This window comes from Mirounga leonina, unplaced genomic scaffold, assembly GCF_011800145.1.
Source record: "Mirounga leonina isolate KUSES-001 unplaced genomic scaffold, KU_Mleo_1.0 Mir_126, whole genome shotgun sequence".
Classification (NCBI taxonomy): Eukaryota; Metazoa; Chordata; class Mammalia; order Carnivora; family Phocidae; genus Mirounga; species Mirounga leonina.
In genome coordinates, this window is record NW_023270314.1 from 26,056,940 (window position 1) to 26,084,266 (window position 27,327).

A 27,327-nucleotide genomic window follows, 5' to 3' on the forward strand; every position below is an offset into this window, starting at 1 on the left:
CCCACCTCATTTTCTTATACACAGAATATGGATACACACAGGAGTATGTGGCAGTGGGCAGTAGAGGAAAAGCTGAAGAATCTTCTTTAAAAGTCTTTTAAAATAGGGCAGAGATATTTATTTCTTCAAGATTAAGTAGCTGAAATTTCAATCTTATTCCGAAGGCCCTGAGAAACTGTATCATAGTCACACAGGTAAGTAAGAAGATACTGGTGGTATAAAATAGAAAGCAACCATCAAGAAATAAAAGCTGTTTCAGTATTATGGGACTTATTTTCATAAGTTGCTGAGGAATAGAAAAGTTCTTCATTGTATTTGGCTCGGTTGAGGTGGGCCTATACTAGGTCAATAATTCAAGTCTAGGTTCCTAAAATTACACAGTTCTGTTTTCAAAGTCAAAGCATGATTTAAAAAAAAAGAAATAGTTGAATAGGTCACTGAAGGATGGTTGTAGTTTCTTTTCCTGGATTTCCTTGAGAAGAGCTTATATCTTCCCTGAATGGTTCAGACAATCACTGATCTGAACACTGGATGATTGTTCAAGGCCATTACTATTTCCATTTTAAATGAATGGAGACAGGAACTATAAGCTGTCATTTGTATTGGTAACAAGAGTATAATACTACAAAATAGTCAAACCAATGCATTTGTGATATCAATCAATCAAATTTAAAAAAATACAATTTTAGCGTGAGTCTAATCTAATTTTCCTGGGGTGGGAACTCTCCGGACAGTTCCAAGCCCATTTAACAGGAAATTATTAGGCCATGAGGCTCAAATTATCCTGTTTTATAAAGCAGGGCCCCTAGCAGTCTTATTTGTAGGAAGTGACCGTCTATTAATAGGTTATAAATGTCAGGGTGGACATCTGACCTAAATCCTGATCTTTTCCTCTGGGAACTTAACATGGGACAAAAGACAGTCTAGTAGTCTTTTCAAGTGGAAGGAATGGTAACATGTAAATTTGGGAACTAAGTGGTAGCCATATTCTGTCATTATATTAGGATGTCTGAGAAGTAAAGGCAGTTAGTAAGCTAAGAGATAGAAAAAGGAAATAGACACATGGAGAGAAAAAACATGAAGAAAAAATACTTCCTGGTCTCTGGAGCTTTCTGGCGCTGCATTCTGGTTTCACTGGCTTCCAGAAGCCCAGAAGCATTCCAGCCCTTCATGTATCCTTTCACTTGCAACCAAAGATGTTCAACTAATACACCAACCATACATGGAACTCATCATTTTCCTGGGGATAGACCTAAATGCTCTCAGTCAGTTGGTTTAAAATCTTTTCTCCATAAACCAGAAGTCATTGCTGAAGAAATCTATAAACATGAGTCAAGAAGGCTAAAAAAAAAAAAAAAAAAAGCTTCAAGTGTTTTCTTCTGAAGTCTGAGGTTTAGATCAACTCCTTGGTGAGAGTTCTTTCAGCTTTCAAGAAGCTTAAAGTAAAAGCTTAAGGTGGAAATGGTATTCAGCTGCTTTTACTTCACAGGGGCTCAGAGAAACAAATCTTAATTGAGTAAGAATAACTGCTAAATAACACTAACCATGGCCATCTAAAAAGTTTACTCTCCAAGATTTTCTTTTTTTTAAGATTTCATTTATTTATTCATGAGAGAGAGGCAGAGGGAGAAGCAGACTTCCCGCAGAGCGGGGAGCCCGATGCGGGACTCGATCCCAGGACTCCGGGATCATGACCTGAGCCGAAGGCAGACGCTTAACCATCTGAGCCACCCAGGCGCCCTACTCTCCAAGATTTTCAGCCAGGTCCCACAGGAAGGAAGGTGGTGTGGCGTAATGTTAGCATTCCGAGGTAGACATACAATTACACAGCAATGTTAAATGTAAATGGTCACTGGGTCATTTGGCCTCTGCCAAGACTCTTCCTCCTTCCATTAGGGTTAATGATTGTGAGCGACCGTACTTGCAGACATCAATGCCAAGTCATGGAGATGAGGCTATGAGTGCATTTCTTCCCTCCCCCAGTTTTACTGAGAAATAACTGACATACATCATTGTAGATGTTTAAGGTATACATCATAATGGTTTGATTTACATATATTGTGAAATGATTACCACCGTAGGTTTAGCTAACATCCACCTCTCATAGAGATACAATAAAAAGAGAAGGGGACAAAAAGAAAAAGAGGAAAAAAATGTTTCCTTGTGATGAGAATTCTCAGGAGTTACTGTTAACAGCTCTCCTATGTATCAGGGAGTGGTGTTAGCTATAGCTCTCATGTTGTACATTACATCCCTAGCACTTTCTTTCTTATACCTGGAAGTCCGTACCTTTTGGCAACCTTCCTCCAATTCCTCCTCCCCCCCCCCTCTGCCTCCTTGGGTATCCACAAGTCCGATCTCTTTTTCTATGAGTTTGTTTGTTTGTAGATTCCATACATCAGTGAGATCATACAGTATTTATTTGTCTTTCTCTGTCCAACTTTTCAAGGTTCATCCATGTTGTCAAAAATGGTAGGATTTCCTCATTTTTTTTATACCTGAATAATATTCCATTGTGTATATATCTCACAACTTTATCTATTCATCCATCAATGGACATTTAGATTGTTTCCATGTCTTGGCTATTGTAAATAATGCTATTATGAACATGGGGTGCAGATATCTTTTTTGAGTTAGTGTTTTCGTTTCCTTTGGATATATTCCCAGAAGTGGAGTTGCTGGATCATATGGTAGTTCTATTTTTAATTTTTGAGGATCCTTCATACTGTTTCCCATAGTGGCTGAACCAATTTACTAATCCCAACGGTGTGCAAGGGTTCCCTTTTCTCCACAGCCATGCCAGTGTTTGCGATCTTGTCTCTTCGATGATGGCCATTCTAACTTGTGTGAGGTGATATCTCATTATGGTTTTAATTTGCTTTTCCCTACTGACTAGTGATATTGAGGATCTTTTCATGGACCTGATGGTCTTTCATATAATGCCGTTCTTGAGCTCAAGCTCTATAGTCTTGCTAGCAGTGACTGACACGCACTAGTAAATGCAGCCAGGCAAAAGTGCTCCCTGTTACCACCAACACAGATCAATAAAATAAGAAGTTGCTGGTAGAATTCCTGACCTGATGCGTGCAAGAATGGAAAATGCCACTGTTCTGGCTGTGAGGAGAAGTTGCCTTGCTTCTTCTACTGGCTCACAACACCACATACCAGAACAAGCAAGATACTGATTGGAAACTGATTATCCCAAACAGAGCAGAATGCTCCTTCAAACAACTCCTACACAACAGAGTGTGCAACAGAAGCCCCGTGGGGGCAAATTGGACAGCGAGAACTCTTGGAAAAGGCTAACATTAACTAGCGTTGGGATGAGTCTGGGCAGGAGCAGCTAATACATTTACTACAGATCAAGAAAAGACAGCTGGACCCAATGTACAGAAATGTCAGCTACCAGAGAGGAAGTTGGGACATTTGAGGAATTTTGAGAAGCAGGTGAAGCCTCTATATCCAAACACACCTCTGAACCTCCTGTCACCTTTCATGATGCCCAGAAATCCCTTGGACAAATGAAAAAAGCCTGCTTATGTGCCAAGTCCCGAAAAACCAGCCATGCATACTGGGATCAAAATCTTACACAGTGGTGATGCTAGATTATAAATAAAGTAAATTTATATTTCCTAGCTTGTGGCTCAGGTTGAGAAATCTGTCTGGTTTGAAGCAACATGAGCTAATTCTACAAAATTAACATTGGAATGGGTCTCAAGAGCAGTAACAAGCAGTTCTCACCCCCAGGGAAAAAAGCTCCCCAATTCCCAAAGTCTGGCTTGGTCCAGACAAGCCCTAGGGTAAAGTTGTGCCAGGTCAATTTTCCTGCTGCAGGTTCAAGCTTCACAATGATATTCTTTATTTTATTTATTTGAAAGAGAGAGAGAGCATGAGCAGGGGGAGAGGCAGAGCTGAGCAGGGAGCCTGACATGGGACTCGATCCCAGGACCCTGGAATCATGACCTGAGCCAACGGCAGACTCTTAACCGACTGAGCCACCCAGGTGTCCCTTACAATGATATTCTTGAGGGTTCTTTAGATCAAGAATAATTTGGGAGAGATTTGGAGGCAGATTTATTTACTCAAGACCAGATTTGTATCACAAAGTCTGAGCAAAACTTAAACTAGCTCCCAAACGTGAGTCAGTGGGATCCTTTGAGACTGAAGTGTTTTCCCAAGTAAGACCACTGTGTTCAACTTCAGTTATCTTTTCTGAGAAGCAATGGGAAAAGGAGAAATACAAAAGCAACTGGATTAAAAACTAGAATATTATAAAGGAAACAAGGAATCTAAATATAGTCTGAAAACACTTTCTATCCCCCTTCACTGTGCAGCAGAAATTGCCATATTCATAATGCATATGTCTGAAGAAAATGCTTTCTTTGTGAATACCAGGGTGGGAAAAAGAAGGGCCCATCATTTTTCCTGCTTCTTATCTGATACCACAGGTAAGGAGAGAAAGTAACAGAAATGAAAGCACAGAAATAAAAAATCAAAGGGAAAAAGAATCAACAAATTATAACTCTAAACAAAGCAAAATGAGGGGTGCCTGGGTGGCTCAGTCGTTAAGCGTCTGCCTTCAGCTAAGGTCATGATCCCAGGGCCCTGGGATTGAGCCCCGCATCGGGCTCCCGGCTCTGCGGGAAGCCTGCTTCTCCTTCTCCCACTCTCCCTGCTTGTGTTCCCTCTCTCGCTGTGTCTCTCTCTGTTAAATAAATAAATAAAATCTTTAAAAAAAAATAAAGAAAGCAAAATGGTATTAAACTAGTGTTGGCAAATAGAGAAGCAGTGCTTTTCGGGAGTCGCTGAAACGATGATAGAACTGAGAAGCACCTGGCAAGTAAGACTGTCCCAACTGGTTTTATTTACACCACTAAATGCTACTCAGTAGGAAGAACCTCAGATTCCTGCTTTGAGATTTCTGCCCTATCTTTGGGCATGTCAGTCCTGTGGCACATGGTTAAAACATGCAGAAGATGAAACTTCTGACAAAGTCACTCGGAAGCTCATTTTTATGCCCAGGCCCCAAATGAATATAAAGCAAAAACAAAGTTTTTGTTTGCTTGCTTAAAGATTTTATTTATTTATTTGAGAGAGAGAGAGAGAGAGACGGGGTGGGAGGGAGGAGCAAAGGGAGAGGGACAAGCAGACTCTGTGCTGAGCACAGAGCCTGACGCGGGGCTCGATTCCCACCACCCAGAGACCATGACCTGAGCTGAAACCAAGAGTCAGATGATCAACCAACTGAGCCACGCAGGTGCCCTGAAAACAAAGTTTTAAGACATGAATTTCTACACAGAATACTTCAATGTCAAGTTGAATCCAGCAAATTCTGGACCAAATAAAATGTAGGAAGGGTCTTTTCCTGTAATTGCAGTTTGCATGCACTGTTCTTCAAGCCAAGGCCTCCGAAGCAGAAGGGAAACCATGTGTGATACATATCTAGGTCTTCAGTCAGCAAATAAAAGGGTCAGAATGCGGGTTTGGTCTTTTCTAAGTCACTAGAAGGCCCTAAATCAAAGCACCTCTTATCCAAAAGGCTGGACCTAACTGATGCACTGCACTGTCCCATCTTCTGGGAGTCCTGACCACACTGACACATTCAGACTATCTACCAAAGGTGCAAAGAGGGAGGGCAGCGTCAGCCCAGGTAAGTGGGTGAGTTGTCCAGGAAAGGAAAACTCTCATGAAGGGAGCTGAAGGCTTTGTGGGATTTTGCAGACCCCATGTCAGTTCTGTGGTTGCTCTCACTTCTGTTTTTGGCAGCTTCAGCAAAAGCCTACAATCAAACTGGGAACAGGAAAAGGTAAAGAGAGCACCAATCTCGCTGAACTGATCCATGAGAAAACTTGGTATGCACAACAATGGCTTTCACTAAGAGGGGACAAAGGCCTGGTTCTACAATAGAGTCAGAATGACGGAGATTTCCAATCAAGAGATGGCACCGGGTCTAGTGACTCATACAATGGTGCTCCCACCTTGAAAGGAGAGCTGGTTCACAGGCAGGTAGGAACAGGGCAATAGTCCTCTATAAATAGTACGGGGAGTGAAAGGACTTGGCATAAAAAGTCACACTTTAATTCATGTATCAATTATACCACTCACTGACAGAGATCTATTATTGGCTTTATTATCCCTTAGAGTTATTTTGCATCCCAGTCAACTTCACAAAGCCAGCTCGAGTGGGGGTGTTTCTAGAAACAGGAATCAGGAATCTATTTCAAATTGTGAAGTTGAGGTCTAAGCCTTGATATAAACCCTTTCTTTGGGTTTAGGTTTCTTCTTTATAATAATAATTGCTACACTAAAATCATTTATGGAGCACTACTATGTGTTTACAAATATATTTTATAGATGGATAGGTAGATAGATCAATAATTTAATAGTAAGGATAAGTAATATGACGCCAGTCAAGAGTTACCTTGCAGAAATGCTGTGGTCAGAAGCTATCCATACAGCAGAGACAGAAGCTAAGAGCTAGACCAGAGATAGCATCTGCTGCCCTAGTTAGTGAACAGAATGCAGCTTTCCAATTTAATTCTGGAAGAGAAGTTTTCAGATCACAAGAACATAAAGAGACAGATGCCTTGCAGAGTACGTTGGGGGAAGTGAGCAGAAAACATGGGATCATATTTAAAAGAGGCCAGACAAGAAAGAGAGAAGAGGGTAAATGAAAGTAAAGATTTGGTGCTCCAGATGCCTGAAGAAATAAGACAAGGCCTGCCTAAGGGTTAAACTACCATCAATGAGCTGTGTGAGGTTGCCTGGAGAATGAGCTTCACTTTTTTGTCAAATGGATTTAAAATGGCTAGGAACTGAACCTTGATAAGTCAGGGTTGTAGTTTTTTTCCCAAGAATATACTCCAACTGATGCCCAGCCTCTAGTTGATAGGGAGAAAGCTCCCATTGCTAACTATAAAAGAATTCATTTTCAGTAGGGCCCGAATTTACTGGCCCACGTCATGCCCAGATTTGTAAATGGAGAAACTGAGGTTTACCTTCCTTGAGGCTCTCAGAAAGCCACATTCCAAGTCAGCCCTCTGCAGGACTCTACCTTTGTGCTTCCCTCTCTCTGTGTCTGACATTCAGATAAAGTTGAAAAGGGGAAAAGAGGAATATTTGTGAGTCAGCCACCAGAAGAGCCACGTGAAGCCAGGAACAGGATGCTTCTGTTCTTCATGTCCCTGTTTCTACAAAAGTGCAGTGGGAAGCTTGGTCCCTTGGGAATCTTCCCTGAAAGCCCCTGAACGGAACCAGAGTCCAGTTGGCAGGCGCACACGCTTGATTTCTGCCACGTTACTGCCCGTGTATCTCAGGCTTGCAAGACTAGCTCAAGTATCTTTCCTTCCAGATTTCAAGACCAGCCTTTAGGAAAAACAGTTAAGCACTACCTGGTAGTAAGGATTTAAATTAAATTAAGGATCTCAACATGGGGTCCATAGATGGGTTTCAGCGGGGTCTGGGAACTTTCCCCTGATTCTCAAAAGGATCCAAAACCTTCAAAAAGTTAAGAACTACTGGGCTAACTCAACTAGGACCAAAAGAAAAAGACAAAAATTATGAAACGATTGTCAATTAACTACTCCACAACCACCCACTGATTGATTCCTTTTTTTCCCTCAAGTTTCTGTCCTTGTTGTTTGCCCGTACATTCAGACATATCTATGTTATCTTACCTTTCACTGTTTTTAACAGCATCTGCACAAGCTTTCATTGGGATTTGTGTTTGAGAATGGCCTCTGAATACATACATAGTAGATGTCTACTGGTTCTTACTCCAGTGAAACAGACAGCAATAGGATGTGCTAGTGATTACTAAAGTTCAGTTCACTAAATCCAAGGCTCTTCAATTTGGCTCTAAGACTGGACTAGTTAACAGGGTAGGGGTCTTCTGTGATTAAATAATTCCATTAACACAGTAACAATAAAAGTATACTTCACTGAATAACATCCCATCAGCAAACCATGCGACAGGAAGCCTAGAAATCACAAGCAATGGGATGACGGTGAATGTTAAATTTACTGTAATTCCATGAGGCCAGGAAGCAAATGATTTATGTACAAAGAGACAGCTAGCTCTGTGACAACTTTTTCAAATTGTGGAAGATCCAAGTGATTTATAAGCACGTGCTTTTTCAAAGCATGGATGGAATGGGGGCTGCATGCCTGGCAAAGCACTGCCATTGAATCTGCCTTAGGACCAAAGGGCCATTCCAGAGAACGTCTCCCAGGAAAAACATGCGCAATGCAAGGCCATGTCAAGTGTGCTGACGCCAGTTTAGAATGTGGTGGACAAAATGAATGGAGGGCAAAGAGGAAATGAGGCAGTCAGTTTTGTGTGTAAATTTTCTCACCTGGAATTACAGAGATAGTTTTCAAAGCTCGGAGAACCCTGAATGTTCTCAGCGCTGAGACATTGCCCAGGTCCACAAACTCTGTCACATATCTGTAGTAAGGGAGGTCACACACAGACACAAATGACAAACACAGACACGAACACAAACACCGAAGGAAAAAAACAAAACCACAACAAAACAAAAAGTACAATACGTCACGTCAGGGCCCTAACCCAACACCTAACACCAACCCCGGGCCATCTTACCTGGGATTACCGAAATAGTTTTCAAAGCCCTCAGTACCCTGAAAGTGCGTAGAGCTGAAACATTGCCTAGGTTTACAAACTCTGTTATATACCTGCAGAATCAAACCAAAGTTAACTTGTAATGGTACCACTGGGCGAGGGTTTGACAATGGGGGGAAGAAAGGGTCTTATATACAAGCTATGGTTTCATTCTTTTTGTTGTTGAAAAAGAAAATTTCAAAATATAAACACTTAAAGAACACACTTCTTTTTTCAACTGGGCAAGGAGAATTCAAAAGAATATTTGAAAGAACTGATACAACCAGGAGGTTCCGAGGGCTTACTCTCTTAATCAGCATCGTGCTGTGTAGATCCCAATCAGAATGACTACTCTCGGTCCATTCATTATTTTTAGTAAAAAGGAAGGCCAGGAGGTATCAAAGGCTTATGTCTCCAAGCTTTGTGAACAATTTCTTAGGAAAAAGGAGACAAATTTCTGCAGCAGAAGCCCCATAAAAACAAATTTACATTAAATAACTCCCTAGTTGACAATGGCAAAAGTGCCTAAATGTCTATATATATGACTTATCCAAGAGTTGTATGCATATCTTTGCAGTCACATCTACTGATGAAGTACCCGTGACATACAAAAGCAGGACTCAGGATCATGGGATCAAAGCAAATAGTGTGTTAAGTGCCCATTTTATCACCAGCTCTGTGCCCAGCAAGGACACTTAAATTTTAAATGAACACCAGTGTGTATTCATAATGTTGGAAAGCTAGAAATTGCCTTAATATAACAGAAAGTCAAAGTTTCAGTTTCAAATATTCAATGCATATCGTTCACTCATTCACATTTTACAGCTGAAATACATCTTTCTGATGCTCAGACCCATATATATACAAACTTACTCAATCTCTTACACATCTGCATGCACACACACAATCTATACAACACCCTTACTCCCTACCATACCACAAAGTGCTTCCCCACCTGAAAATGCAAATAGTAAAGTCTGCTATAACTCTTCTACCATCAGTTACATTTCCCAAAGAGATACAGGTATACAAACATGCAGCTAGCATACTAATGTGGAGTTATACTGCTCTCTCACAATAGTTTGAAGTTCTGGTCAGTACTTCCTTAGGAAGTGACCAGTTTGGATACCTTGGCTCGTGTTTTAACTCTAAATTGTGCTCTCAAGTCTGCAACATCTGGACCAGCCTCATGAAATTGCATGCGATATTAACATACCCAGGAAACTGATTTTCAGCTTAAGGTTAACGCCTAAAAAATTTCAAATCTTCACCAAGGCCCCATGGTGATAAGCGTGCAAACCTTGGTCAGTGTTATAAGGGGGAAGAAAATATGAGAGCATGTCAATGGAAAATCACTTGCTACTTTCTTTCCTAGCTGTAAAGCCTTGGCTTACCTTCTCCCATATAAACATGCTGTCATTGCCCTCATCACCAAGAATCACAGGCATAAGCCTGTTTGGCCTTACATGGTTATCCATTAATTCCTCTGATAACTGGCCACAAGCACACTTACAAACACAACCAGGCATACAACCACACATACATAATTACACCCAGAACATCAATAAAGTAAGCAGACAACTTACGCCATCATGATGACACTGAAATCTAACCAGTTCCACGGATCCCGTAAAAAGGTAAAGCCATCTATGCAGAAACCTCTTGCAATGATTTTCACTAGTGATTCAAATGTATAAATCCCTGTGAATGTGTACCTGTCGAAGAAATGGAGAGCTTGAGGTAATTTCTGAACAGACAGAAACTTTAAATGAATCTTTTAAGGTAACAGCCTGAAACGTGGCTTCAGTTAGTAGACACAAAACAGAACGGGCACAGCCAATGCAGCAGAAAGAAAGGCAGGAAGAGAAAGTGATGCTTTGAAGGAAACTTACCGAAACACAAAACTAAGAACTTTAGAATGTTGTACTGGGTGCCATCTAGGAGGTGATCATTTTGAACCAGGTGAGGAGGCCCCAGAGCTATTTTTAACTTTAGACAAGTAAAAAAAAAAAAAAAAAAAAAAGGAAATCTCATGTTGGAGAAGAAGGCAGTGCCATGAGGGACTAACTGAGGGCACAAGATGGCGCTGGGGCAGCAAGTCAAAGGCACTGGCCAGCACAGGAGAGGATGGAGGTGAAGGGCAGTAACTTCCAGAGCGCACTTTCTCTTTCTAGAGTTGACTTCTAAGGATATTTCCTAAATTCCACATGGATCCTCACCCCTCTCTGTGAAGTAAAGAGTGGGAAAAAACCAATTTTTTTCCTTGATGGATAAACTGTGCAAAGCAAGATTTGGTGTGTAAAAATCTTTAAAACAAGCAAGCAGACAAATAAATAAATGAGCTACTTACTCCACATTCTTGGACCATTCAGGAGGGTTACTAAAAGTCATGAATACACAGTTGGTCAAAATAGTGCACATAATGATCATGCTAAATACTGTAGAAAAGAGTCAAGGGAGAATATACAAAATCTGGCCTGTTTTCTTCCTCAGAAAGCAAACACATTTCACATTGGATATCATGAGAATTAAGTCAGTAACCTGAAAGGAGACAAAGCACAGAGGACAAGGAAATGGCAAGGTGATAATGGAAGCCCCCATGAACACAGAATGCTGCCATATGTATCCACACCTGACCAGAGAACTGTGGGGGGACACAGCAGGAGAGCCACTCTCTTTCTTTCAAAAGGGCTGTCACTGCTCTACTCCTTTTGGATAAAACATTACACCCCCCCCCACCTCTTGCCACTTTAGCCTCGGCTATGGAATAAGCCTCTAAATACCTGTATACACAGTAACCAGAAGTCTACCAGTCTACCAGATGCCAAAGTCATCAGGTGAGAAAATACACTAAATTTAATCTATATTATTCAGTACTCATTTATCGTTAAGTTAGTTATCTTATCTTGCATAACTAGTTATCTGAAAATCTACATTAATGGTTCACTTTTTTTTTTTTTAACTGAAGTATAGTTGGCACACAATGTTACGTTAGTTTCAGGTATAGACCAAAAGGGTTCATTTTCCCCCCTAGTTCTCCAAAGGGCTGAATTGTCCTTAGAGGGCAAGGCAACAGCCTCTAAGTGTGGCATTTGAACAATCTGGGAAACCAGTCATGGCCTGTTGGGCAAGGATTTCAAGGATATATGCACCACCATACTCCTAAGATTTAGATAATGGGGTAGATTCATCTGATCATTCTGAAAATGTCCAGGAATGTTTATGGATAGCAAACCAGTTTGCTGCCTTTTCAGTTCCAATCGAGATTTTTCTCAGCCCTTTCTGTTCTTGTCTACTGAGAAAAAATAAACTCCTTTAGGTCAGCATGTGAGTTACTCAAACTCAGACTGTCACTTTAACAAGCACAGAAGCCATATCTCATTTGTTGCTAACTCACTCTCTCTTGCTAATGGCATTCACTATCTTCACTCTACAAATGGAGTTTTTAAAAGAAAAAATACTTATTACAGCTGATTTTTCTTCACTACAGCTCAATTTTTCTTCCGGGAATAAGAACACATTCTGGTTAGAAGAGAAAAAGACACTGTCTTCTGATCCAACAAAAGGGAAGAAGTCCACTGTGAATTATTGATTCTTTGTAAACCTTTAGGTTTCAGAACTATGGTCCTTGTAAACCACAGATTTCAGAATCATGCTGCTAAATTCTTAGAATTAATAAAATGTGGCAACAGCTCAGCAAACCAGTTTACTAAATTGCAACTGCCACCTTCCTCATCCTACTCGGAGAATAAAATATCCTTTGAAGCACGGGACTAAGTACCAACAAACTAAACACCAATCATAAAATTTAAAGTTATTATGCAAAGTTGCTAAACTCCTCACATAATTTTTCATCTGTCATACACTCCCCTATATTCATAAGATATAAAAGTCAGGCCACATGAATAAACTGGCATTTTCTGTTGAAGGGGAGTAAAAATACCGGAAAAGACTCATAGCAGGCTTGCAATCTAGATCTAAACTCTATACCGAGGAGGCCATTTAATCTGAGAAACTATCTCAGGCACTTTCCATACTCACTGCTCAAGAAATCAGAAATATTCAAGGCAAATCTCTAAAGCATTCATTCAACACTTTGTACTCAAGAAGTGGCCTTCCAAAAATTCTAATATTGAACTTGCATTAAAGAACTGAATCGTTTGCCTCAGGATGAAATTACTGAACTCTGAGCACTTTAAAAAGTTACAGGTTACTGTCTTAATTTGTTTCTCTTCACGATACCAACAAAATTCCAGATTACCAGGATATCATCCTAGGAAAAAAGAATTTGCTGAAGCTCAGCTCAGGATCTGGCAGAAGGTCACTCAAACCTTCAACAACACTACTGATAAAACACTTAATATATAATTCAATTGTCAAAGTTCAGAAACATATACTATATACCAGTGACCATGCAAATGCTGCACTCACTCCACATTCGTAGAAAAGGATATGAATGTATCAAAATTTTAATAGCTATTCTTCTTATCAGGTTAAAAGGACTTAAAATGTACAAGGCAGGCGTGGCACTAAATCTGAAGAGAGTTTTCCCTCTGTTTAATACTACAAAGGTCTGTGGAGAAAGAAAAAGAGAAATTATTAAAGCATGGGAATTAATCACCACACGCAACAACATTTTTCTAGGCAAGAAATAAACTCAAATGTACTTGTAATTTTGCCTTCCCAATTTGGTTTCTAAGGCAAGAAAACTTAAGGAGCCGTATCTCTCTTTCCCTCCCCACCCTCCCCTGCCCTGCCCCAGATTATATACATAATACACAGTGGGCACTATCTTAGCAGTTTTATACATTTCTATAAATTTCTTTCTTTCTTTCAGAAACAAACCATTTGAATTACACCTAGGCTGTACTCTGCCAGCTCTGGACAAGATACTGAAGATCATTAAGTCAGGATTTGTTCACCCAACAAATGTTTCCTACATCCCTACTACATTCCAGGCCATGTTCTAGATGCTTGGGAAACAGCAGTGAACAAGGCTACCATGGTGCAGGATGCTTATATTCTAATGGGGAAAACAGATAACAGATAAAAAGCATAATGAATAAGTAAATGATATACAATGTGGTAAGTGCTATGGAAAAGGGAGGAAGATGAGGGAAGGGGAGACACAGAGTGCTGGGGTCAGGGGACGTGTGAATGGAGAGGTGATCCGTTTTAAAGGAGGTGGTCAAGTAAGCTTACTGAGAAGAAATGAGCAAAGACTCGAAGTAAGTGAGAAGAGCTCTTCATTCTGCCAGTATTTACCTACCAAGTCTACTCTATCTGGCTTTTAAGAGCCTCCATGATCAATCAGCCTTGCCAAAATCATTCAAACATGTTTCCCAACATGAATCTTCCTGTCTTGCCAAACTAGTACATGTTATAGTAACTCATAATTTTGGCCTTTGCTCACATTGCTCATCCTACCCACAATGCCTTTTCTTGTCTCATGAATTCAATTCAAAGTACTTCTGAGCATCTGTTTTGTGCTAAACTCTGGGTTACAGAATTGGATAAAACTGTACTTTTAGGGAAGCCATATATGTGAACTAGTAATTATGATGCAGGGTAAATACAAAGTTCAATAACAAAAATATGTGCAATACATGAGAGGCAGCAGGAGGGAGAGGGAGAGTTTTTTCTCCCCTTGGGTAGAGAGTGAAAGGGAGGAGTGTGAACTGGAAGGTGTTCACAAAGGAAAGTACCTAATATTTGGAAGGGGTTTCAAGGATACTAGGGGAAGGGCTGGCAGATAAAGGGTTAATAGAAAGGGAAAGGGAATAGAAAAGAAGGTAGGAGGCACATTAGCACATAATTGTGGGTCGTTCTCAGGGAGCTGACAGGTAATCCGGTGTTGATGGAGGAGGAACAGCGAAGGGGTGCAGCAGACTATGAAGCTGGAGATGCGGGTGGCCTAGGAGATGGAGCTTCTAAGGAGACGAGGCCAGGGGCAAGTACACAGCACTAGCACCTCACTGTGTGGATGAAAGAGCAAATGGTCAATGTTAGCCATTCTAAGTAGGCTCTTCGAAAAATGTCAAGCAATACCTGCTTGTAATTGTATATAAGGCACAGAAGACTGAAGTTCTATCTCCCTACCCAAAGATAACCTTTGCTGCTTATATATCTTTTTTTATACATCTTTTCAGAACTTTTCTGTGTAAATACAAGCACACAGATACAGCCTTAAAAAGACTCTCTTTCTCTCTCAGATGGGATTTTACTATAAATACTCTTCTGCACCTTGCATTAAAAAAATGAACCCCCACAAAGAAAAGCCCAGGACCATATGGCTTCACTGATGAATTCTACCAAATGTTTAAAGAATTAATACCAATCCTTTGCAAACTCTTTGAGAAAATAGAAGAGGACACACTGCCCAACTTACTCTATAAGGCCAGTATTGCCTTGATAAAAAATCAGACAAAGACATTACAAGAAAAAATAATCAGAGGCGCCTGAGTGGCTCAGTCATTAAGCATCTGCCTTCGGCTCAGGTCATGATCCCAGGGTCCTGGGATTGAGCCCTACGTCGGGCTCCCTGCTCCGCGGGAAGCCTGCTTCTCCCACTCCCCCTGCTTGTGTTCCCTCTCTCGTTGTGTCTCTCTCTGTCAAATAAACAAATAAAATCTTAAAAAATAAATAAATAAAAACTATAATATCACTTTTGAATATAGACACAAAAGTCTCAACAAAATACAAGCAAACTGAATCCAGCAGCATATAAAAAGAATTATACACCAGGATCAAGTGGGATTTATCCCAGAAATGCAAAGGTGATTTAATATGTGAAATTCAATCAATGCAATGCAGCATAGTAATAAAATAAAGGCAATAACCACTAGACCATCTCAACAGACGCAGAAAAAGCATTCGACAAAGTCCAATACTCTTTTATAATAAAAACTCCCAACAAACTAGAAATAGAAAGGAACTTCCTTAACCTGATAAAGAGCATCTTTGAAAAAATCCACAGCTAATATCACATTTAATGATAAGACTGAAAGCTTTCTCCCTAAAATTAGGAACAAGACAAGGATGTCCCTCTCACCACTTCTATTCAACACTGTACTGGATGTTCTAGGCAAGGCAGTTAAGCAAGTAAAACTATTTCTATTTGCAAATGAAATGACTCTATATATGGAAAACTCCAAGGAATACATACACACAAAACTATTAGAGCTCATAAACAAGTTCAGCACGGTTTCAAGATACAAGATCAATATACAAAATCAGTTGTATTTCTATACACTACCAATAAACAACCCCAAAATTAGGAAATTAAGAAAACAACTCCATTTACAAGAGCATCCAAAAGAACAAAATACCTAGGAATAAATGTAATAAAAGAAGTATAAGACTTGTACACTGAAAATTACAAAACATCATCAAAAGAAATCAAAGAAGACCTAAACCATGGAAAGTATCTCATGCTCAGGGATTAGAAGATGTAATGTTGTTAAGATGGGAATACTCCCCAAACTAATCGACAAATTCAATGCAATGTCAATCAAAATTTCAACTGCTTTTTTGGCCAGAAATTAACAAGTTGAAAAATTCATGCTCAATTCATATAGAAATGCAAGGGAACCAAGAGAGCCAAAACAACTTTGAAAAATAAGAACAAATTTGAGGACTCACACTTCCCTGTTTCAAAGCTTACTACAAAGCTATAGTAATCAAGACTGCGGTACTAGCAGTATTGGTTACTATAAAGATAGCCATATCTATCAATAGAACAGAATTGAGAATTCAGAAATAAACCCATACAGCTACGCAAATTGATTTTTGACAAGGATGCCAAGACAATTCAAAGGAGAAAGAGTAGCCTTCAATAATCAGTGCTGGGACAATTGGACAACCAAATGCAAAAGAATGAATCTGGACCTCTACCTCACACCTTATACAAAAATTAACTCAAAATGGATCAAAGATCTAAATGTAAGAGCTAAAATGATAAAACTCTTTGAAGAAAACCTAAGTGTAAATCTTCGCATCTTTGGATTAGGCAATGGTGTCATACTTGTGACACCTAATGCACAAGCAACCAAATTAAAAAGAGATAAATTGGACTTCATCAAAATTCAAAATTTTGTGCAACAAATGACACTATTGAGAAGGTTAAAAGAACCCCACAGAATGGGAAGAAATATTTGCATATTGTGAATCTAAGGAGGACCTAGCAGCCAGACTAGAAAAGGACTCTTAGAACTCAACAGTAAAAAGACAAATAATTCAATTTTAAAGTAGACGTTTCTACAAAGCAGACAGACAAACTTCATGTGCCACTTGGCACATGAAGAGATGTTCAACATCATTAGTCATTAAGGAAATGCAACTAAAACCACAATGAGACAGTACTTCACACTTACCAGGATGATCATAATAGAAAAAAAAAAAAAGAACATGGAAAAGAACAAGTGCTGGCAATGATGTGGAGAAATTGGAACACTCACATATTACTGGCAGACTGTAAAATGGTGCAGCCACTTTGGAGAACAGTTTGGCATTTCTTCAAAAGTTAAACACAGAGTCACCATATGACCCAGCGATTCCACTCCCAGGTATGTGCCCAGGAGAACTAAGAACAGGTATTCACACAAAAACTCATACATGAAGGTTCATTAAAGCATTATTCAAAATGCAGCAAAAGCAGAAAGAACTTGAAATGTCCATCAATGATGGATGAATAAACAAAATGTGGTCTATCCATATAATGGGATATCATTCAGTCTTTAAAAGGAATGAGATTCATTTATATGTTACAATATGGATAAACCTTCAAGATATCATGCTAAGTGAATTATAAGACACATACAAGTATAGTTCCACTTCTATGAGGAACCTGGAAGAGGCAGATGCATAGAGATAGAAGTAGAATGGAGTTTGCCAGGTGGCTGGAGGAGGGGAAATGGAGAGACTGTTTGAGTATAAGTTTCCTTTTGGGAAGATGAAAAAGCTCTGGAAACGGATAGTGGTGATGGTTGTACATGATGGATATATTTAGTATCACTGAATTGTGCACTTAAAAATGGTTAAAATGGTAAATTTTATGTTACATATATTTTACCATAATAAAAATATATACATCATTATCTGAAGAGTGCCCAGTAAGGTGTTACTGATAAAATTTTTAAAAATCAGCTTTATTCCAAGCCAAATAATAGAATTAAGAATAGTAATAGCCAAAAGTGGTTCCTAACCCATTCTGAACTTCAGAATGATTTGAAGAACTTCTTGAAAACTAAAAACATCTGGGCCCAGAAAAAAGGAAAGAAAGAAAGAAATGAAGGATTATACATGCCACAACATGGGTGAACCTTGAAAATCTTGAAAAGAATTCAGACACAAAAGGCCACATACTGTAGGACTCTGTTTACATGAAATGTCCGCAATAGGCAGATCTATGACAGAAAGTTGGTTAGTCATTGCCTAGGACTGAATGGAGAGGGGAATGGGGAGTCACTGCTAAGGGGTCTCTCTGGGGTGATGAGAATGTTCTAGAATTAGATAGCGGTGATGACTACACAACCTGTGGACAAAAGACCAATGAACTGCACACTTTAAAATGGTGAACTGTCTAGCTTGTGAATGATATCTCAGTAAAAAACAAACACCACAGCAACAAAACAAAAAAATGAACCATTTAAGAAGTATAAGACATATGAAAAGGTCTAAAGAATGATACCACCAACATCCATGTACCCATCAGCTGCTGAAGAGATAAGGCCTTACTGATGCTGCTCCTTCCTGCACACACTCCAAACACATCCCCTCTTCCCACAGAGGAAGCATGATTTTGAAACTGGTCCTGAGGTCCCACTTTTTTTTTAAAAAAGATTTTATTTATTTATTTGACAGAGAGAGAAACAGTGAGAGAGGGAACACAAGCAGGGGGAGTGGGAGAGGGAGAAGCAGGCTTCCCGCCGAGCAGGGAGCCCGATGCGGGGCTCGATCCCAGGACCCTGGGATCATGACCTGAGCCGAAGGCAGATGCTTAACGACTGAGCCACCCAGGTGCCCCCCACTTTTTAATGAAATATTCCCAATTACTCTGAGCTCTCCCTTTTCTGAACTCCTATTTATAATTGGACTTTGTGCCTTTCATTCCACTCTAAGTCTTTTCTTTTTTTAACCTTTCCTCTACCCCATCCAGTTACCCCCAAAACTAGGTTTTACACTCTCAGAGAGGAGGAGTCAATCTCCTATACCTTCCCACAGTTCCAATAACCCAAGCCCATGCCACACACTCCCAGTAAACAGTTGCCAACAATATATATTTTTTTAAAGATCCTTTCCTCCCATCGTCTAGTCTTTCCTTTCCTAATCTGGCAGTCATGCCTTTCTCTCCCAGTAGAAAAGCAGTCCTGGTGTTGAGCCATATACATTCTGGAAATGCTCAATTCACCATCCCTTGTGTTTGAGACTGCACTGTGATAATGTTCTTCCTGGTACTAGAGGGTACTGGCTCTGGTGGGGCGTGCTGTAGGAAAGCCGAATCCTAAAAGCAAGAGGAAGCAGTAGACCTAGGGTTAAGCTGAAACAGGTCAAAGGCCAGGTCTTCCATATTTTGGCTACCCAAAGAAACAAAGACCTTGGGACTTTCCAGAAACCCCCTCTCTGAAATACCTGTATGCCTCTGCGTTTCTATAGCAACTCCCTCTATGAAAACTCCCTCCCAAGCCTTTTAAATAACCTCCTCATTCAACCTCCTAATATTCCTGTGAGGTATGGGTGAAGGAGGGATTATTATCCTCTATGCATTTTACAAAAGCTACACCACCTATTAAAGGTCACGTAGCAAAGAGCAGTATATTATGGCAAGTTTAGAGCCTCTTTACAGCTTCTCCTGTGCCATATTGAGAGGCTGTTTAGTGGCAATGTGGCACAGAATGAAACTGGTATGGGGGATGGATTCTCTGGTGAATGAGAAATTTGAGCCCCTGGGGCACACGACATAAAAACCTAAGCAGCAATGAAAGAAGCCCTGGCCCATGTCCAGGATCTCAAAACCACCAGGCCAGGCCTTTACAAAATCACCCACGTGCCTTAGAGGAAGACAGGGAACAGGACTTTTAAAAGTAGCGTACTCCGCACCCTCCATTTCTCTGATCTTTGAGTTTGATCATGGTGGAAAGACAGGTCTAGGGGTACCACTGAGTACTTCTACCGCAGAGTCAGCGTCTGCACATGAACAACTATCTGTTGCCTGGTTAATGAACAAATGCTTGTATGTCTGAGGTGAGGGACAAGGAGAAGAGGCAAAAGAAAAAGAAGACATGAAGAAACGGAAACTGTTAGCCTTGGCTGAAGAAAAGCCAGGAGGCAGCTAGGATTCTGAATTAGTAAGTGAGGAGTTGGCAAGGAAAGTAGGGATCTTTGGTGAATTTAAAAACTATGGTTTTATAGGTATAAGGGCTTTATTAAGAATGTTTTATGTGGGGCGCCTGGGTGGCTCAGTCGGTTAAGCGACTGCCTTCGGCTCAGGTCATGATCCTGGAGTCCCTGGATCGAGTCCCTGGATCGAGTCCCGCATCGGGCTCCCTGCTCGGCAGGGAGCCTGCTTCTCCCTCTGACCCTCCCCCTCTCATGTGCTCTCTCTCTCTCATTCTCTCTCTCTCAAATAAATAAATAAAATCTTTAAAAAAAAAAAAAAAGAATGTTTTATGTGGGGCGCCTGGGTGGCTCAGTCAGTTAAGTGTCTGCCTTTGGCTCGGGTCATGATCCCAGGGTCCTGTGATTGAGCCCCACATTGGGCTCCCTGCTCGGTGGGGAGTCGGCTTCTCCCTCTGCCTGCCACTCCCCTGCTTGTGCTCGCTCTCTCTGACAAAAAAGTAAATAAAAATCTTAAAGGAAAAAAGTTTTGTGTTTTATGTGTGAAGTAGAAATTTCATAATTAATTTAGGTATTGAATACTGCACATAGAGTAAAAATAGTTTATCAGCACTCCTTTCTAAATATTTACATCCTAGATCTTCATCAAGTATAAAAAGAAAGTATCTTTTTTCTCCTCAAAGAGAAATAAGCACATGGTCCACACAAAACCACCTGCAGTGAAGATGAATCCTCCATACTTCCAGTAGCGGGCTGTATTCCAAAAAAAAACACATACTTTATTGTTGAAATAATTAGTACGTATGCTTAATTTATACACAGTTCTCATAACTGCATCTTTAGCATAAAACAAGATGGTGTGTGGACCAAGACAAGCACTCAAAGCTTAGGAATCTCCCTTTTGACACTAGCACTTGCAGGGCTTACATGACAAATAGCATAGTATGTATCAGGGGCCAGCAAACCTCTTTTAAAGAGCCACACAATAAATATGGCAGGCTCTGTGGGCTGTACAGTTAACCTTGCCGCTGAGGGGCAAAAGTAACCACAGACAACATGTAAACAAGTAAGAGTGCCTGTGTTCCAATAAAACTTTATTTATGGACAAGGAAATTTAAGTTTCACATACTTCTCACACATCACAAAATATTATTCTTCCTTTGACGTTTCCATAACCATTTAAAAGTGTACAAATCCTTCTGAACTCAGGGGCTACACGACAACAAATTGCAGAGATGATCTGACCCATGGGGCACAGCTGGCTGAACCCTGTCACACACGAACACCAGTTCCAGACCTAGGCCCAACCAGCTACATAGGAGTTATGTGACTAGCTTTTTTTTTTTTTTTAAAGATTTTATTTATTTATTTGAGAGAGAGAGAATGAGAGACAGAGAGCAGGAGAGGGAAGAGGGTCAGAGGGAGAAGCAGACTCCCTGCCGAGCAGGGAGCCCGATGCGGGACTCGATCCCGGGACTCCAGGATCATGACCTGAGCCCAAGGCAGTTGCTTAACCAACTGAGCCACCCAGGTGCCCCTGTGACTAGCTTTTTAAAGAAATGCAGATTCACAAGTCCCACCCCAGAGGTTCAGGATTCAATAAGCTGCAGAGGAATCTGTGCTCACCAGGATCTGGGAGCCACCAGGCCATCTTCCAGGTCACTAAAACAGGCGGGTTTCAAAACACCTGCCTTCAAACACTTAGGTTCTCCTGCTTCACCTGCCTCTACCTAGCTGTATGGCTTGGGTGAGCCACTGCCTCTCTCTGGATCTCATTTTCCTCATCTACAAAATGAGAGAGAGGGCTGTCTGATGGGCATGCCCAGGCCCTTTCCTGCTCTGATATCTGTGATTCTGTGGCTTAGAAAATATGCAGAAGCATCCAAGATGAAGTGCAACAAAGCAGCAAGCCATACTTTTGAGGAGAAAGCCTGTTATTATTTATTCTTTCACATTACATTTTGGTAGAACTCTCCTGAATTGGTTATTTTGCTCCTTCATGTGATATTCTGTCAAAGTCCAGGGTCAACAGCTGTGATACTACCCTGAAAACTATACTTACGTGTGCAGGGGGGCAGCACGGAGCAGTCCCAGGGCATAAGTGCAAGGAGGGCTGCTTCCCCCACCCTGTCTCCCCTGCTTCTATGCCCTGTTCTTGGCAGAACAGTGAAGAGGAGAGAGAAAACGAATCAGGATGACTGGTGATGGGCTGGCTTTAAATATATATATATATTTAAAGCATTTTAAAGCCTTATGCATGGCTAATAAAATCTCAGTAATCATCATTAAACTGCTGATAGAATCCAGAAAAGGAGATTCGTCCCTTGTTCAACACTGGATTCTTCAAAGCCCAGGAAGAGTGTGAAGGACAGCAAGCTTTGGATTCTGACAAGAATACTTCTTAAGCGGGGCACCTGGGTGGCTCAGTTGGTTAAGCGACTGCCTTCGGCTCAGGTCATGATCCTGGAGTCCTGGGATCGAGTCCTGCATCGGGCTCCCTGCTCAGCAGGGAGTCTGCTTCTCCCTCTGACCCTCCCCCCTCTCATGCTCTCTGTCTCCCATTCTCTCTCTCAAATAAATAAATAAAACCTTTAAAAAAAAAAAGAATACTTCTTAAGCAAGAATCACTTGGTGTCGGGGCGTCTGGGTGGCTCGGTCATTAAGCGTCTGCCTTCAGCTCAGGTCATGATCCCAGGGTCCTGGAATCGAGCCCCACATCAGGCTCCCTGCTCCGCGGGAAGCCTCCTCCCTCTCCCACTCCCCCTACTTGTGTTCCCTCTCTTGCTGTGTCTCTCTCTGTCAAATAAATAAAATCTTAAAAAAAAAAGAATCACTTGGTGTCCATGAAGTCCAATAATATTTTACCTAATCTGTCTTAAATTAGATCTTTGGGAAGTAAATGAGTTAAAAGGAAAATTGAAATTGAATTGTGGTTTACTGCCCAAGGGGAAATATCCAGTTTATAATAACAGCCACTGGATGCGTTTGAGCACAAGGCCCATTAAGAGCACTGGAATAGCTCTTAACGAGTTATGGCACAGAGTATTAATAAATACGTCATGCCAGCATAAAATGAACCTTCTGAAAAGCATGGGCTTTTCATTTTTAATTAGCCATGTGGGGCTTGGAGCACGGGATGGAGGAGCTTTGCCACTGCTAATTCAGGGTAAGATGTATTCTCTTCAGGGTCTACCATGAGGGGGAGGGGCGCTGTGCATGGCCAGGGACAAGCGCATTCGTACACACACCAAACAAATCCTAGCATACTGCAAATGCAGTACAATAAATGCACGCAGGGACCAAAGGACTGCAGTGCGGCCAATATAATGGCATTTTGTCACCCTCACCCCACCCCAGGATCAGATTAACTTTTTTAATCATACAAAAAGTATAGATTAAAATAATAAAGGGTACACAAAGATGAAAGGACGTTACGGAGAAGAGTACCCAATACAGGGGTGGACTATATCACAGACCAGAAAGCTTCTTAGAGAAAGGTTTATTCTGCAGCTCCTGGTTTGCTGTGGGACACACGGCCCAGGACACTAGCTCTCCCTCCCCTGTGAGGTCATCATCTCCGTTAGGGCAAAGGTAACCCGCGGTGCCTGATGATCTCTGGCTACAATGAACAGCAAGGGGCCCAGGATTGAACCAATCTACAAGAGGGCAGCTGGGAACCAATGCCCTTTGAGTCTATCTAGCTAGAGCTGGTACTGACACTGACTTATGACTGTCTCCCCGAGTTTGGCTCCTGGATCTTAACTGTTTTGATCTCTAGAGCTGCCTGACCCTCTTGCTTTTAGCTGACTTCTCTACTCTTAAGTTCTTGCCTGCCTCAACCTCATATATATACCTTATTCTCCCGGACCTATGTACTTCTTCTGAACCAGGCAACTGGCCAGTTTGACTTATAATAGCTGTTAGCTCTTTCCTGCCTAACTATAAATTGTTAATTCTGGTGACTTCTGCTAGGGGCAAATCCTCTCTGCTGATCGGTTTCAGAGTGTGCATGCCCAGTTTTCTATCCAGTAACAATATAAATACAGCTACGGTAGTGACAATAGCTGCAGCCCGCGGTCCACTCACTAACAGCCATTCAGCCTTCACTCCCGAGTAACTATCTATAGAGCCCATATAGCAGGCAACAAATCAATGTCCCTTCAAAGTTCCCCTGTTTTAATAAGGGAAAATCTAATGCTGAGTCCAAACAGATTCTACTTCAGACTAGGAAGCTATTGGGAAATAAATGATCCGCACTGTAAAATGACTACACCGTGTTGAAGAGAGTCCAGATGCCTTTCTTAATGCTACTCTGCTTAGTGGGTCCCTCAAGTGAAATCACAATTATAGCCCCATGTGGCTCCGGAAAGGTTCCAGCAGCAAAGGCTCACCTGGCCTGAATTTCTTCAGTACCTGTGTCCTGGTACTAAGCTGCCTTTTAAAAATACTGAACTAAGGCGGGACATGAAACATGGACAAATTTTTTTTTCCTTTAGGTTGTACTTCCGTTTGAACAATGAATATTTTTTATTTTATTTTTATTTTTATTTTTTAGGTAGGCTCCACAAACACGGGCCTCGAACTCAGAACCTGAGATCAAGACCTGAGCCAAGATCAAGAGTTGGATGCTTAACTGACTGAGCTACCAGGTGCCCTGAACTACGAATATTTAGAGCCCTCGTCTTCCAAGTCTCTGTTCCACTACACTGAGGATTGGGCAAGAGAGACCTCTAAATCCCATATTTATGTTTTTATTGCTTTTGGTAATTGACAATTATATCTATAAGCCTATTGGAGGAATAACATTGAACATTAAGCATTTACTCCGTGGCAGGCAGCCCACTAAGATGCCCATTCAGTATCTGTCTCACAGCAACCACTTCATGACGTAGGTAGGTACTATTTTACAGATGATGAAATTGAGGTGGAAAGTCAGGTAACTTTCCCAAGACCACAAAATTATTAAGTGGCAAAACTTAGAATTGAGCTGAGGCAGTCTAACTCCAAAGCCTATGCTCTTAATCATCATAAGGCAATTTTAAAAAAGCTTCAAAAAAATCTAAATGCTCACTTTACAGACAAGAAACCAAGCACAGACACCTCTGCTCCCACTAACACCACAGAGCTGAGAGGTCTCCTGACGTCTGGTCCTGAGTGCTTTTGACCACACCAGGTCATCCGGTCCCACCCTTGAGTCAATGAAGGAATCTCTCTTTCTTAATACCTTTAACTCTGGCAAAAGGAAAACCTGTGCATATGCCTCAGAGATCACAGCGGCTGGTTATAGTTGTGGTCTTCTTCCCAAGTTAGGCTGGATGAAGGTAACACTGGCGCCACATCTATCTGTGGCTTTACTGTTTTCCGGGTGCTTCTGCATACACGTTCTCATTTGGTTTGGCCTTGTAACCTCACGCCCTCCAACCCACATTTGGAGCATCTGACACGCTTCCTGCCCACATCCTGGCCACACGAAGCCATACCTGGCAGAAGGGCAGGGCCGTGCACCTGCTTCAGCGCTGAGCCAGCATGATGCTGCTCCCTAGAGGCCGGGCAGCTCTGAACCTCCTACATGGCCACTCTTCCTCGCTGCCCTTCAATATGAATTTGCCTTTGATCTCTTTCCCCTTTCCCCTCTTAGGGTACACAGACTGCAGCTGCTCCAGGGTAAAACAAAATGCACGTTTGTTATGTAAAGCATATTAAACCCCTCTAGTCACTGTATTCATATTCCAGAATATTCTATATTCTTGCTCTCCTCTCTCTTAGAAAGGTTGCCAACTTATTTAGGTTGTTAAGACTCAGTTTTCTCATTGTTAAAATAGGGATAATGACTAATGGTACCTACTTTATCAGGTTGTGAGAATTACATGAAGATTCACCAAAAATCCTCACTACAGTGCCTGGCACAGAACAAACCCTCAATGGCCGTGATGAGGATGCTGCCGCGGCCATCACACAGACTACTGCCACTCCGGCTCTCTGGCTCCCAACATGGGGTGGCCATGAGGAAACCCCGAGGGCTACCATTCACGTTAGTTAGTACTCACACCCTTGGCACAAGTCAACAGGATAAGCCAGACCAAGTATCCAGAGTCACTAGGAGACGCCCGTATGGCTGCACTGGCTCAAGATGGGCCCAGAGCTCATGTCAGACCTGAGGACTCCGGAAGAGGGAGAAGATAAACACGGCTTAGTACGCATACATTGGGATCCACCTGCCTCTCCACCTTTGGCTCCTGTCTTGGCAAACCACACTCCATGCTCTCATCACAACTAAACTCACCGTTTGAAACAATCCAGTCTTTCCCATGCCTCTCTGCCTTTGCATGTACCGATCGTTACACCCGAACTACTCTTTCTTCTCTTTTCCAACAGGTGAATTTTTTTAACCATATTTTAATACTTTAAAGTCCAGCTCAATCACCTCCTCTCTGCAGATGGCCCCATTCAACTCTCTCAAACAGAATTATCCTTCCTTCCTGTGTGTCTCCACATGGCACTTAATTCAATTACAGCAGTTAACGTAGTGTTGTCATTTTTGTGTACCCATCTGTATCTCTCACTGGACCCTGAGATCCTTAAAGGCAGGGCCATGGCTTCCAACTGTTGTTTCTCAACTTAGCAAGCAGAGTGCATAATATGACGCCCATCTGGCACAAGGTAGAGAATTCATACATGTTTACTGAATATACGAATTAATCTCTTAGACATGATGAAATGACCATACAACTATACAGCTAGCCTATAACTATATGTAACTTTCTGCTAGGTGTCTAATTGACCTTTTGCACTCTTTAGCTCATCTGCCCATAAGAATTATTTGTTGCAGTTTGAAAAGTCTTCTCATCTTTTCTGTGTCTTAGATACCATGCTAAAGATACAGCCTGAACCAGATACACATACACATACACACAAAAACCCAAAACACCATATACTAACTGCATATTGAGGCAGTGTAAAATGCTAGAAAATTATCTAAAAGTGATAGTAGAAAACAAAAAAATCAGGCTGCAGTATACACTATAGAGACAGCATAGTATGGCAGAAAGACCATGAATATTAAATCACACATACCTGCGCCTGAAATCTGGCTCTACCACACATTAGCTCAGGGAATCTAAGCAATTAAGATTAAGATTAAGAAAACTAAGTTCCAAGAATAGCATAAAAGGCTTGTCTGATTTGTTCCCAAGGGCATGGAACAGAGGCTGGGTATACAGAAAACGCTCAATAACAATTTATCAAATTATCAAATGAATGACTGAACGCTGGACTCTGCCCTTAACCTTCCACAATCAATCACAAAATCCTATCAATTTATCTCTGTAACAGCTCTTGACTTCATCCACTGCCCTTTTCACTTCTACCATTAT

At 41.2% G+C, this 27,327-nt stretch overlaps 1 protein-coding gene across 9 annotated transcripts in view; it reads right to left on the reverse strand.

The window, feature by feature from the left end:
• SCN8A (sodium voltage-gated channel alpha subunit 8) overlaps positions 1 to 27,327 on the reverse strand; it is a 115,885-nt gene that overhangs the window by 80,037 nt on the left and 8,521 nt on the right. For 5 of the 9 annotated variants that reach the window (XM_035002630.1, XM_035002637.1, XM_035002636.1 and 2 more), the window contains exons 2-5: positions 13,075 to 13,193; positions 10,971 to 11,060; positions 10,207 to 10,335; positions 8,355 to 8,446 (exon numbers count right to left, since the gene is read on the reverse strand). In XM_035002630.1, the coding sequence (XP_034858521.1) occupies positions 8,355 to 8,446; positions 10,207 to 10,335; positions 10,971 to 11,060; positions 13,075 to 13,193 (430 nt within the window). Of the gene's footprint in view, positions 1 to 8,354; positions 8,447 to 8,602; positions 8,695 to 10,206; positions 10,336 to 10,970; positions 11,061 to 13,074; positions 13,194 to 27,327 lie in introns of all 9 variants that reach the window. The other 4 variants (XM_035002638.1, XM_035002635.1, XM_035002632.1 and 1 more) reach the window with 1 other exon arrangement.